Source organism: Myripristis murdjan, chromosome 15, assembly GCF_902150065.1.
Source record: "Myripristis murdjan chromosome 15, fMyrMur1.1, whole genome shotgun sequence".
In the NCBI taxonomy this organism is placed as follows: domain Eukaryota; kingdom Metazoa; phylum Chordata; class Actinopteri; order Holocentriformes; family Holocentridae; genus Myripristis; species Myripristis murdjan.
In genome coordinates, this window is record NC_043994.1 from 25629265 (window position 1) to 25643939 (window position 14675).

Sequence of the window (14675 nt, forward strand, 5' to 3'; positions counted from 1 at the left end):
CTTTACTCACGACGGCACCCTACTACCTTATTTGTCCTCATGTCAGTCTGTCTCTACCTGTGTGTGTATTTGTGTGTGTGTGTGTTTGTGTTCGTGTGCACATCTGGGTCAGTCCTGGACATGAACGACGAGACGCCCACCTTCTTCCCTCGGGTGTACAACGTCTCCCTGCAGGAGAGCGTTCCCAGGGATCACGTCGTGGTGCGCCTCAACTGCTCCGACAATGACGCCGGCCTCAACGCCGAGCTCAGCTACTTCATCACAGGTCAGAGGCCAAAGCAGGAGCTGATTCTATTTGTGGTTGTTTCTGTGTCCATGTGTGTGTTGCAAATAGACTTTTAATTGAATTTGGTGTTGTCTTTGTGTTTTTTTGTCCTTCAGGTGGTAATCAGGACGGCAAATTCAGCGTGGGCTTCAGAGACGGGGTGGTTCGGACCGTGGTTGGTCTGGACAGAGAAGCTCAGGCAGCGTACACTCTGGTCGTAGAAGCTATAGGTGTGTCATGTCCTCATAACGTTCGATAATGATGAAAAGCTTCTAGCATCTTTTATCATCCTTACTCGCATGATCCCTGGGTTGAATTTGTTGTAATAGGGCTCGTTTTCTCGTTTTCCTTCTTTTTTTTTTTTGTTTTGTTTTTCATCTTCAAAGCTGCTCCTCTCTACTTTTGTAAGACGGCGACAATAAAAAAAAAAAAGAAAAGAAAAGAAAAGAAAACAGCAATGCCTGCACGTCTGCAGCGATTTCAGACTATTGCTCAACTGCCTTTGTTCCTGTTTGAAAAGAAAGAACAAAAACTCTGAGGTTTTCCTGTTTTGGAAACCATTGAGTCAGGGTGACTTATCTGCTGAGAGGGCTGTGGACACAAGAGACGGGGGAGAGGCAGAGATAATGTAAAACGACACAAGAGAATAGAATTACCCATATTGCGCTAATTCACAAGCAACTGAAAATGACCCAACTTTTTAAGCGCCAACAATGTTCCAGTCTTGCATACTTACAGCAAACTATTTTTGGTTTCTGCTTTATTTTCTGAAGACTGTTGGCTCAGAAAATGTGCTATATTCAACACCGGACCGCTGTGGGTTTTCCTTTCCCATATATATTCCATTTTAGTGTAAATTGCTATATTTTAAAATCTTCTCTGATTGCAAAATCTAGGTATACATTCTCTACATTTTATAATTATGGCCTTAACTTAGATTTTGGTCATCACACTGCTCTCAAGTAATCTGAAAATGAAAGTACTGCAGTTTTAGATGTGAGTGGCAGCCTCTCTCTATGAAAATCGAACGCCTATCCATTTGATTCGCCCTAGAATTAACCCTGAAATAAGCATAAACTAGGATCACTGCAACTGATGTATTTATGAATGTGTTTGTTTCTGTTGCCTATGCAAACAAACTAAATACAAAAACAAATCTCTTCCAGACAACGGTCCAGCAGGCAGCCGGAGGACAGGCACCGCCACCGTGTTTGTGGAGGTGCAGGACGTCAACGATAACCGGCCCATCTTCCTGCAGAACAGCTATGAGACCAGCATACTGGAGACTGTGCCCCGAGGGACCAGCATCCTGCAGGTAGAAATGCAGACGCTGCAAAAACCTGAAAACATATTGCACTATTGGAAATACAACTTGAAAAACACTTTATTTTTCCAAACGCAACAAAGACACAAAGGGAATCAGTCATTTACAAACAGTGGTTTTCCTTTTAGCGGGGGGCTCAGATTGCATGTGCCTGTCTTGTCAGTGCTGATAACCCACCACCAGCATGCGGTCAGAGTACGATGACCGTGTCAGCTGCTTTTATCAGGTGTTATTCAGACCTGAGAGGAATGATATCGGCAAATAATTTGTAGCGTTTGTTTTAACCTTGATGAATAACCAAATGGGTGGGGTTTACTGCATCAGGACTCTGGTGGATTGCTGTAGGACTGAAGGACTACGGACTAATCTCTCAGCACCACTGTTGACACGCCCTTGAGCAAGGCACTTAGCCCCTAGCTGTACCACTGGAGCTGCTCAGTGGCCACAAGTCAAATACTTTAATTTTACCGTGCAATTCCCAGACGTGAAGCTATACTGAAAAACTTAATATATAGTCACTTTCATGCACTTTGTTAAGCCTGATTATTCTGGCTTTCCTCCATGTGGCAAACGTCACCCATCTGGCATTCAAACATGGTAAAGGACAGAAATTATATGCAAATATTATTTCACCCAGGTGTGGTATTAGTGATGTTTTCAGGGCCAGCCATAAGATATACAGGTCCAATAACACTGGTCTCCAGGAGCAGTCAGTCAACTCGGCCTGTCCCCAGTTCAGATCTCAGTAACGTAGTCAAATAGACACGGCACGGTGAGCTGTGCCTCCACGTTGGCCGCCTCAGGCTGCAGCGTCTGTCTGGCCGGAGACTGCGATGTGTGTGTGTGCTCACGCTCGTGCGGCCTGCGGGGGGCGGGCCGTCTGAAGGAGATGTTGTACGAACGCCGGTAGGAGCCCAGCCTCTTCCACACCTTCAGCTGGGGCTCGCTGGACTGAGAGCCCCCGTGGGCCAAGCTGTCTCCAGGGCCACAGCCCCTCCCAGAGTCCCCCTCCTGTCCAGAGGGCCGGCAGACCGCCAGGAAGGCCGCGAGCCCCGCCAGCAGCAGCGACAGGCCCAGTACCACCATGATGGTGAATTCTGGGTCGTGGGTGTCTGAAGTTTGGGATGGAGGCAGCGGGATCGAAGGAGAGGGGCTGGCAGTGAGGCTGGAGAGGGTGAAGGGTGCTGTGTGGGAGGAAAAGGTGGCATTGGACCCTGGATCACTGGAGTTCATGTCGTCTTCTTGCTGGATCGGAAAAAAAAACACATAAAAGAAGGTTAGGAAGTTTCAAAGAAGAGTGTCTGTGTGTTCGTGTGTGAGTCTGTTTGCCTGCCTCTGTGCGGCTGTGTGTGTGTGTGTGTGTGTGTGTGTGTGTGTGTGTGGTCAGCCTCTATCAGAGTGCCACAGCAGCTCTCTTGATATGCTGTGTTTTGCCTCACCAGCCAAGCCTAACCAAGCTGAGTTTGGCTTATTTGGGGGCTTATTTTCAGTTTATTGGGATCATACACTCAAGGGCTTGCAATGCACGCTCACCCACCAACACACACACACACATGCACACGCACACACACACGCACAACCACACACAAACACACAGGAAAGCTTGCTCGCACATGCAGATGCGGCGAGTGGTTGGCATTTGCAGCAATTATGTAGCTATTAAATCAATGACTACAAAACAGTCAATGCTTGACAGGCTTTCTTCAATGTAATACAAATTGGGTTTATTAAAATGCCCCTCGTAAAATGCAAGGCGCCCACCTCTTCTACCCCGATCTCCAATTATCCCCCCCTCTCATTCTCCGTTCCCTCCCTCTTCAGCATAGTAACATTTGTAAATGTCATCGTCCCTAATTCAGCGGAGACAAAGCATGGCTTATCGGTTTAAGGGAAACACATTGGGACGTGAAATTATTTTTAAGACCAAATGCCAGGAAAGCTGTGAAAAGGCCAGTGGAGCAGGATGGCTCGTTAGAGAGTCAGTTCATTAGTCAGCGCCACCCCGCACACACACACACACACACATGAGCCATTCAAATCCAAACTTCCTCTCACCCACACATACTGCATGTATACGGTGTATATCTTCGATTAGCTCTGCTGTTCTGTAGTTTTTACGGTTTAGCTGTAAGGTGCCGTCCCTCTCCGTCGCCCCACTTTGTCGCTGCTCCAGATATGACAGCTCAGCTATTTTTTAAACAGTCCGACGCATTTCTGAACTACTTCACAAGTGCACTTTCTGTAAACCACCACTCATGTTTTTAAAGTTTGACCAACTCGGCGCTTACTAGCTCTTAAATAATTTCTCAGCAGCATACGTTTTATGCTTATTAGATTTTTATTGCCTTTTATTGTCTCTTCCTTGCCTCTCTGATTTACGGCGCCTCTCCTCCTATCTATTCTATATTTCATCATCCAGACTTTATGTAAGCAGGGATCGAACGGGTGGATACAGTGATAACTCACAGACGTCAGGCGTGCAGCCTCTATTGGCCAGTATCCACATCCACATTCTGCCACTCCTGATAAGTCCTAATCATACTTAACTAAACATTCATACATCATCTCTCACACACACACACACACACGCACCACACACATTGCATCCTGCACACACTCTCTTGCCCAATGTGTTGTTAGTCAAGCACATGTTAGGAAACACGCACATCAAAAAGTGGATCTGAAGAGTTTCATTGCAAAATAACTGTGTACTGTTGAAAAAAAAGAATACCTTCTTTACAAAACCATTTTGGACGTAAAAAAAAAAAAAAATTCTATCTAACTATGAGGCACTATCGCTAGATATTTTAGGACTTTAATTCCCAAATAGTGACAATTTAAAGAATGCAAGATTGAATAAATCATGTTTACATTTAACCTTCTTCCCCAAATTAAACATGTCATAACGTGGACTGAAACCCTTGAAAAAAAAATACTGTGTATACTCACACCCACACTTTAGAGACTCTTTAAAGCAGCACCTTGTTTAGTTCCAGTAACTGAGGGTCTGACTTGTTTCTTGGCTCCACACACTCTTTTTTCCCCCCTCACGCTGTTGCTTTCCCAGAGTGTGAGAGGAAAGCGTCAGGGAGAAAGAGGGGGCAAGCAAGGCAAGGGGGTAAAAGCATTGTGAGTGGAACATCTCAATGTTGTTTTTAAATCTCAGAGATCCTGAGACAACGGCGTGTTTTGTAAGCCGCGCAGAGGCTGAGCAAATAATCGGCAGAAGCTGGCGCTCCACACGCTTACACTCACAACATCTGGTTCAGCGATGTAGCCTTACACTTTTTACACCCCTTTTATGGCCTAAGTGGTGCAGTCCACTGTGTAATACCCTATTCATCTCTCACCGATTTGACCCCCCAGCCTCTTTTTTCTCCAGTCTCCCCCTCCCCTCTCCGCCTCTTTCTCCTCTCCTCTCCACATCTCTTTATAAAGCTAATGAGACTGGAGTTGGGCCCCTCTTCACAGAGGGAGAGAGAGAGAGCAAAGGAGGAAACACAGGGCTGGAGAGAGAGAGAGAGAGAGTGTGTGTGTGTGTGTGTGTGTGTGTGTGTGTGTGTGTGAGGGGGGTCTGTGTGTGTGTGTGTGTTTGTGCATACCTGGAAGCATGCACATGGTGCTCGAGTGTCTTGAGTGTGTGCCTGGATGTCCGTGTGTGATTGAATATGTGCTTTGTAAGCACATCCACAGGTCTGACATATCCACAGAGGAGCGGGGTGTGACTTGAATTTCAGCCTCATCCGGTGCCAGCATCTCTGTGCCTCTCTGGATTCAGACGTCAGTCTTATGACACGGCCCATTCACCAGCAGCCCAGCATGCTCCACTATTTATCTGTGTACGCTGCGGAGCCATGCCGCCTGTGCTCGGCTTGTGTTTTTGGCTGCTTCTGGCTATCTGCCTGTCACAGAGAGAGGCGGGGGCAGAGAGAGCAGAGAGAGTCTGCCATTATGGAGTCACTGCCAAGCCATGATGGGGTTGTTGTGGCAGCACGTTACTGTGCACCAGTGGCTGTGTGGTGAATGAGGAAATATACCAGTTTGTCCATCTGTTTGTATACATCTTTGCATCAATAAAAAATATGCATCCAATATGTTGTCTATCACGTTGCCATCATCACAGCTTTTTAGTTCACCTGTTGTGACTATGTGGGAAAAACACACTCGCAGGCTAGAGCCGAACAATGAATCAAAATGTAATCGAAATCGCATCAGTGCAGTGTTTTGATAAAGATCAAATTTGTGACAAAATGTCATTAGAAATTAAATATTGTGGTGCTACAGTAGCCTTGATGAAGCTCTTCTGTTTTTACTGGATCGAGAGAATCTTGTCTCTGTCCTGCAGAATATATTCTCCTCTGTAAAGTGTGAAAAAAGAGTGGCCATTGAAATATGGGGCTCTCAGAGGCAATATTCATTCAGTCTGCAGAAGAGTCTTCATATCAAATCACTGGGACGATCAGCAAGTCGTGCTTTTACGATCAAATTCAGATGGACAACTCGAGAGACCAATGAGAGGCCATTGACTGGGTTGGACTTTCTCCCATTTTCCACATTAATTCTACTTTTCCACATTAATTAAAGACCTTCCACTTTACTTCCTTCGTTTTCCTCTCTACAGAGCAGAAAGCCTGGCCTGTTATTGTTACTAACCTGCCCTGGCCTAAAAATCATGTTTGCTTTGGACAGGCCACAGCAAAAATCATGTCATCATCATTTTAATTTTGTTTATTCGTTTGTTTGTTTTTTTGTGTGTGAAAATGAAAATTATGATGCAAAAAACAGCATTCACACCAATATTGTTAATCATATCGCAATTGCAATATGTCAAAATAATTGCAATATGATTTTTTTCCACTGTGTCATTCAGCCCTAACACCCATTTGGATTCATATCCAAACAATGTAATCTTTGATCACTGGTGAACCAAATCCAAGCAACTATTTTGTGTTTTGGGACTCTGTGATGATGAAAGCCGTGTTGGCTCTTGCATGTCTGGCTGTCTCCAACTGTCAGGCTGCAAATTGGAAAGGCGTCATGACTTTGTTGTGCTAATAGGCATAAAGAGAGACTGATGGCATTGTTGTACCCTTCAAGCAGCCGGATGGCCTGTGCGCATGTATTGTTATTGCTTTTGGGTGTGTGAGTGTCACTGTGCTGTCGTGTGTGTGTGTGTGTAAGAGCAGAGTTTTGGTTTCTGCGTGTTTGCACAGGTGCAGGCTACAGATGCAGACCAGGGGGAGAACGGCAGGGTTCTGTACAGGATCCTCTCGGGTAGGTGCTACTGCACTTCCTCCTTCCTCCCTGATAGGTTTCACACATGTTCCCCATGCGCATCAACAAACAAATGCACAGAAAAAGGAGACTTGCATGCTACACCTCATTGCATAACTTGTCATCTGATGGTAGCATTGTTTGTTTGATTCCTATCACACACTGCAAAAATGTTATTTAGTCTCATATCCACACTTAAATTATGTTTTTCTCCTAAGTGAGATAATTCCCTTTGTTTGCAATGCTGTTTCACGTGTTGTAGGAATGATTTAGAAACAAGCGATGAAGCAGAATACTGTGGATTTTATCACTAATATCAGAGACAGTGGTGCAAATGACAAGTTCATTTTCATTGATTCCAAATGAAATGATCTCAACCCACTGGCAGATGTTTTCAGGAATATAATTTAAAGCCCAGTGCTTCATGAAATTATTACCTAAAATGCATATTCTTGCAGAACAGGGAAGCGCAGTCTTGTGGCTTTAGCAGCTCAGTATAAATCTCAGTCTTTCAGGCTTTCTCTCACTCCTTCTCTGTCACTCCCTGTATGTGTGTGGATGTGCCGTGTGAACGCATGCAGGGAACAGCAACAATCTGTTCAGCATCGATAAGCACACAGGGCTGGTGACACGAGGCCTCAAGGCTCTGGACAGAGAAACCAGCAGCTCCCACGTGTTGGAAGTGGAGGCCTACAACAGCGACCACGGCAGGATGAGGAGCTCCGTACGGGTGAGGCCACACAGGGAGGGCAGGTGGAGGGGCGTGGAGCCCCTACCATCACTGCAAAAAAAAAGCTTCATTATCCTTTTGCAACTATTTCAAGTGTGTAACCATGTATTTATGCATTATCCACTTACTTTTATCTTTATATTTTTAGGGATTCATATACTTTTTCAGTGCCAACACCAATACAGTATCGATCAGATTCATTACTTTCACTGACCGGTGTAGGCTGGGGTCATTAGTTTGGGGTCACTGGGAAAAAAAAAAAGCTATAAAATCATTCATTTTCTCGCCATTTGAGAACACAAGCTTCTGTGCTTTCGGCCAAAAATGGAGAAAATCAAGATCATTTGGGATTTTTTTGTCACATCAGGACGTTTGGTCGCAGATGTTAGTTTTGGAATGAATGATCTACTGGGAACACTTGGATAATTATGTTGTCTATGCTTTGCCTATGTTTTTATCACTTAAATTTGCAGTATTCCTTCAGTTCAACACATGCAGTAATGTCCAGCTTTGAATATGCCTCCCCCTGCAGGTGATTGTGTACGTGGAGGATGCCAACGATGAGGTGCCGGTGTTCACCCAGCAGCAGTACAACCGACTGGGCCTCAGAGAAACTGCTGGCATTGGCACATCTGTGATTGTGGTGCGCGCCACCGACCCTGACACCGGTGTGTGCCGCCTCAGAGGCTGAGCTTCAAATCACATCAGTTCTCAATATCGTCAGTCCTCTGGTGTCAGGTTATATCTTAATACCACACAACAGATCGGGGCATTTAGCAAACTGTGGCTTTTAACACCCCTCTTCTGCTCTGCTGGCATTACCACATCTGTCATTGTGTGTAGGCCACCAACCCTGACACTAGCACATGTCACTCCTAATGGAGTATCAGCTCTCTCAACCGGCGCTAGTTGTGAAGGCTGCCGTCTTGACGTGGCTCGTTTCATTTTGTGGCATTTAGATAAGTGTGACATTAAATGCCGCACTTCTGCTCCTCAGCGTGAACTTCCTCTATTCACTTCCCGTTGTGTCAAGTATTGCTTAGACACGGTAATGACACATCTGTTCCTGTGACATACTTTCTCCAAAACACCAGAGCTGGCTTGACAATGTAATAAACAGAACATGATGGCGTCGGCTGATGGGACTTCCCTTTTCTTGAGTGGCTTAGATGTTTCAAGTAGACCTTCTGCATAACAATGTTGAAAACAAAAGGATAATGGAGAAACGTTAATGGAGAATTTATGATATACATAATATATACAGGAACATACATTATAACTGGATCCAAACTAACACACGTACAAGTTGTGATCATTCCACATCTTGGCCTATTCAAGGTTTTCAAGTTGAATCTAAAATACTAAGGTGATTGGTGAAGGTCCATGAAAGCAGCAGTTGTGAAAACACTGTTATTCAGCCCCGATTTAAAGTCCTCTCTGCAGCAATCATGACACTTTCCCCTGACTCCCATGCATTTTCCTACAATCCCCCCTTTCTCTCTCGCTCCAGGTGATGGTGGAGCTGTAGCTTACGCCCTCGTGTCCGGCTCGGACCGCAAATTTGAGGTGGACGTGAGCACGGGCCTGGTGACCACTGTGGACTACCTGGACTACGAGACCAAGACCACCTACCTGATGAACGTCTCAGCCACCGACCAGGCCCCACCCTTCCACCAAGGCTTCTGCACCGTCTACGTCACCTTGCTCAACGAGCTGGACGAGGCCGTCGCCTTCTTCTCTGCCGGTTACGAGGCTTCGCTGCGGGAGAACATCGCCACCGGAACGGAGGTGGTGCAGGTTCAGGCCCAGTCCGCCGACAACCTGAACCAGCTCACTTACCGCTTCGACCCCGACACCTCGCCTGCAGCTCTTGCTCTCTTCAAGATAGACAGCATCACGGTGAGTTGGGGGGTCAGATCAGGAGAAGATATTCATAATATAAGACCAATGTGCATGAATGTACCTCATGTGTGTGCTTTTGATTTGACTATGGCTGCCTTTTGGCAAATAGACTCTTTGATCCATTTACTTTTGTGTGATACAGTAGCACCTCTTTGATGTGATTTCCTGATAAGGCAGCACTATTTTTGTTGATCAAAGAGCTTGTGACTTTTGCTGCAAAGTCACATTCCTTTGATAGAGGAGAAATGGAGATTTTTCTGCTGATGCTTTTGATGCACGTTTTCTGCTTGTTTTGTCTCTGTTTTGTCATATTTGAAGCTTTTATAAATCTATGCATTCAGTTGTAGATACACGTCAATATGTTTGCTGTTTACTTTAATTCCCCCTCTTCGATCTCAGGGTCGTATCACGGTGACAGGCCTGCTGGACAGAGAGAAGGGAGACCTGTACACACTGACAATTGTGGCTGACGATGGAGGACCCAAAAAGGACTCCACTGTGGTACGACACATCACTCTGAGATCCTCAGTTGTCTTGTCTCTCTAGTTTTCTCATGCACTTTTCAACTTAAAACGTGTCTTCTACATTCTGTTGTAGAAAGGCTAATGGCATTCCTCTATTTCTCATTGCATTCTTCCTTGGAAGTGCAGAAGGTAAGACTTGATTTATGTCCATTTTAGATCATTGTGCACGCAAAGTCCAAAATGAAAATGCCTTCAGGTGCACTCAGTAAATGAAAAGATCATCCTGTGTTTTCAGGTGTGGAAATGTATTTCAGTGGTAAGTACCGTTTGAGTGATCTGGGCAGTGGCTTAACTTGATACTTTTTTTTTTTTTTTTTACCTCTTCACAGGTGTCAATCACCATACTGGATGAGAATGACAACAGTCCAGAGTTTGACATCACATCTGATTCTTCTGTGGACATCCCAGAGGACACACCCATGGGTCAAAAAGTGGCGGTGGTTCTCGGAAGGGATAAAGACGCTGGGAACAATGGACTGGTGAGGACAAAAGAGAAAGAGATGAAAGATGACTCCAAGTGTAAAGGGGCTATGTGTAATATAGTAGTAATACAAAACTTTGCAGTTCTGTATTATGTGTTTCCCTCCTGTGGTAGTAAATTACATGCTGCTTGAAAAGCGCACTTCCAGGTTGCTCTCAACCTTCATGTGCAAAGAAAAACAGGAGAAAAAACACACAGAGAGGCATGGAATCATCAGATGAGGTAATTTGCCATCTTATAATGTCAGTTCTGCAATTCCAGTGGAAACTGTGAAGTGACACGCGCCACTAAAGGGTAGCTATGCACCAGTGCAGGAATGTTACCACAAACACCAGGTTTGCAGTCTGCAGGGTTTTATTAGTGGCCGATAAGCTTAATTATCATTGTGTGAAGCTGTTTGGCATTAGCTTGAACATGATGAGCATTTATTTATACGTAAAAGGTCCATAGCATTACATTCAATAGATTATTACCACATAAGTTTTGAGGCATTAGTAGTTACCATACTCAAACAAGACTCCCAGAAGACTAGCAACTTCTTCCCTGCCTTTTACCATGCACACCTTTTACCATGCAGGGCACTGTTCAAAATGAACTGAGGCTTTCAGAATTTATGGCAATGGCATGTGGTAGAACAAATTAATGTTTGCCAGTGGGAAAAAAAAACATTTTTTTTTCTTTTTTTAACGATTATTTTTTGGGCAGTTCTGCTTTATTCGACAGTCACAGTGGAGAGGGACAGAAAAGAAAAGGCAGAGAGATTGGTGCCATGCAACAAAGGCTCACATGTCCATTGTGGCTTAACCTCAGTTTTATGTGGTACACAGTGAGTCACCCGGGTGCCTGAAAAAAAACAATTTGAGCGCTCATATTCTTAGAAAGAATGCAAAAAAACACTTGCATATGATGCAGCATGAGACTGGGCGAGACGTGACAAGTAAATGAAATGTGATCTTTGTTGTGAGATCTTGTGTGTGATTGAGGCTTTTTCTTTTTAACCATGGTCACATTTGTTCATGGTAAGTATACCAACATGTCACCATAAAATGCTGCACACAGGCACTTTTGACTCAGATGTCATTTCAGATTGAGTATCTGTACTGTTTTTCGTCAAAGTGTTTGTCAAAACAGAATACAGAGTAGTAAGGTCATTTGTACCAATATTACGACAGTTTCATTCTTAGTGTTTCTCTGTCTCTGTCTGTCTGGCTCCCTGTCTCTTTCTCTCTCTCAGGTGAACTTTACTCTAGTGGCAGGCAACATGCAAGATGTGTTTGAGATCAAGACGGTGAACCACACCTATGGGGAGATTTATGTCAACTCTCCTCTGGACAGAGAGTCCGTAGACCGCTATCTACTCAAGGTCAGACAACTGTCCACATACTGATTGTGTTCTCAAGCAAAGATTTTTCCCACAAGTTATTTGGATACTCGGGTTGCTCTGAGTATAAATATGTATATTTATGTCAGCATTTGCATATTTCACTTTACAAGGGAGAAAAAACACCCCGACGCTGAGTCTTGTTTCCGGCACAGAAGTGGTTTTAAAGGGAATAAGACATTTGTTTTTGCCTTATTTCAGTATTGGCTTCAGCAATGCACACACGTGGTTTCTGAGTCTTCATACACGGTTGTAATGTCCATGCTTACACACCAGTATACATCAGTGTAAGTGTATGTTGTTGCAGGTGCGTGCCACAGACAGTGGCTCGCCTCCCAGATACACAGACCACTCGCTCACCATCAATATCCTGGACGTCAACGACAATGTGCCTGTCATAGAGAGCCAGAGGGGCTACAACGTCAGTGTGAGCGAGGTGGGGCATACGCACGCACTCAGACACACACACACACTTTTCTTGAAACCATGCATGACGTCAGTCTGTGTGTTTGAGCGTGTGTTGCTTCAGTTTTGCTTTCGTTGGTTTCTATGAATGCTTGCATGGGTTTTCCTTGAGCAGTGAGCCAGAGGAGGTTGTACTTTACAGTGATTTTAGAGCATGTAAGGGATGGTTTGTGTTTTTAAATCCCTGTAAAGCACTGGTTCCTGTGGGGTGATACCTTTATGCAACAGCAGTACACAGGACACAAATGTTCAGTAGCAAAGCAGCTGGATTCCAACCTCAGCTTCCAACCTGAGTAAACAAAACCTCTGTCTCTTCCTCCTGTCACTATCTGTTTTATCATGTACATTGCAGAACGTTGGAGGAGGTACGTCCGTGCTGCGTGTGGTGGCTACAGATCGTGACATCGGCCCCAACGCCATGCTGTTTTACTACATCACCGCTGGGAACCAGGACCTGACCTTCCGCATGGACCGAATGACGGGGGAGATGGTGACGCGTCCGGCCCCTCCTGACCGGGAGCGTCAGCAGGAGTACCGGCTGATCGTCACGGTGGAGGATGACGGCACACCTCCACTGTCGGTGAGACACGGGGAACAGGAACTGGGAGTACACTGCAAAAAAATCTGGTCTTGTCTGATCTCAACAGGCCTCTACACCTTTAATACTGTAAAAAAAAAAATATATATATATCCATTTTAGCAGGCTGTTTAGTCACGTATTGAGTCCCAAAATCAAAAAATTCCTAAAATGTGAAAAATTGCCACATCAATTAATTGTGCATGAAATTGTTTCATTTTTTTTTTGTTTGTTTTTTTAATCAAATGACATTATTAACTGATACTGTTGATACTCTTACCTACACGATATATCGTCAAAATAAGCTAATTTGCATTGGAAAGTAGCCCAATATCACATATGACAAGACTTTTTTTGATTTTTAGATTTTAAGCCTCAGAAGTAGACATGTTTAGGTGGATATTTTTTAAAGTATATTGGTAAGTTATGTGAATGCACACAACTTCATACACAGGAAAGCTATTAGAAAGACACGACAGCAACAACATGGTACACACTGGTACATCCATTGTCATTGTAGTGGTTTAGGAGAACATAATTCCTGCTGAAAGCTGCAAGTTCACACTTTATACTGGGTCATCAAGGAGGCAAGTGGCTGAGCATTCACCAGCTCCCACAGAGAGGCTCAGCAGCCCGCAGACCACACAGGCCATTGTTGCAAATAAAAATCTGTCCTTCATCAATTAGGCTGGTGGACTGGGTTTCAAGAAAAACCATCACAGGAAACCAAACGCTGACTCTGTTTTCTTAGAATCTGTAAAAGGTTTTGATATTAGGTAGGTCTTCCTTATCTTTGAGTGTACTTTCCTGCACAGATTGATGAACTAAACTCTGTGAGTGTCATCTAAACTGCTGCTCATGGTGGCTTGAACTTGGCAGCAGTGGACTGGTGTCCAGCCAGGAAGAGTCATTTGAGGTTATCCAGCATCACATCTCACGACAGAGCCCCCCGTTGGTCAGCTGCTGCATTACAAGGATTTCCACAAGTGATGGGCTCGCTTGGTGGGTTCTCTACATTTGCATAAGCCAGTAATTTATTTTTTCTGTTTTTCTTTTGACATTTTTATCTACCTGCCCTAAGCCAAGATCCAAAAACTATATCAAATAGCAGATATCACACAAACCAAAAGCTGTTCAGATAAGACCTTTTATTTGAAATAGGCCTGTGCAGTAAATTGAAAATGGCTTCCAGAGTTTGTGTTAGTTCGATCTTGTGTGTGAGCTGATCAGCTGCTTCGGCACAGGAAACACCCTCATGCGTAAACAGGAAAGCCACAAGTCTGGCCTGTATTTGCAGAAAGAGGAAGATATATGTTGATGTGTCCTGTTTAGGCATTGTCGGTGATGTTGAGAGGCCCTGGTAAATTTGTTCTTCATCACAAAGAGAGAAAATGTATGTGTGTGTGCATGCAAGCGACTTTGTCGCTGGTTTGGCTTGCCCATTGTCCTTGTGGCCATGTGTGGCCTCTGTTGTTTGATCTGGGGTGTGTAAGCTTGTGATAACAGGAGCTGCCACTGATGTAAGATATTTGGCTGAGGTAAGGCTGCAGCAAGATGCACCGGAGAGAGGACTTGAGCAGCACAGGGTATTCCCCTCTCCTCTACTTCTCTGTCTCTTCTTATACAAGACACTAAAGCTGTTGTATCAATTTCCTTCCTCTATGCCACCCTCCCTCTGGTGTGCACCATCTTAGAGGCACACAAGTGGAACAACCTTGTTCCATCTGTAATGGCTCCCTAGGCAGCAAGTAC

The 14675-nt window shown here is 44.6% G+C and overlaps 2 protein-coding genes across 4 annotated transcripts in view; one reads left to right on the top strand and one right to left on the bottom strand.

Annotated features, from left to right (window-relative positions):
- cdh23 (cadherin-related 23) overlaps positions 1-14675 on the top strand; it is a 187738-nt gene that overhangs the window by 132042 nt on the left and 41021 nt on the right. For 2 of the 3 annotated variants that reach the window (XM_030070567.1, XM_030070565.1), the window contains 13 exons: positions 113-265; positions 382-495; positions 1432-1580; positions 6803-6863; positions 7445-7593; positions 8126-8261; positions 9104-9492; positions 9895-9996; positions 10146-10148; positions 10349-10498; positions 11735-11863; positions 12189-12317; positions 12699-12926. In XM_030070567.1, coding sequence (XP_029926427.1) covers positions 113-265; positions 382-495; positions 1432-1580; positions 6803-6863; positions 7445-7593; positions 8126-8261; positions 9104-9492; positions 9895-9996; positions 10146-10148; positions 10349-10498; positions 11735-11863; positions 12189-12317; positions 12699-12926 — 1892 coding nt within the window. Of the gene's footprint in view, positions 1-112; positions 266-381; positions 496-1431; positions 1581-6802; positions 6868-7444; positions 7594-8125; positions 8262-9103; positions 9493-9894; positions 9997-10145; positions 10149-10348; positions 10499-11734; positions 11864-12188; positions 12318-12698; positions 12927-14675 lie in introns of all 3 variants that reach the window. The other variant, XM_030070566.1, reaches the window with a different exon arrangement.
- LOC115372564 (uncharacterized protein C10orf105-like) lies at positions 2325-2822 on the bottom strand. The gene has a single exon (XM_030070569.1). It carries the CDS (start codon positions 2820-2822, stop codon positions 2325-2327), a length of 498 nt encoding a protein of 165 aa, XP_029926429.1.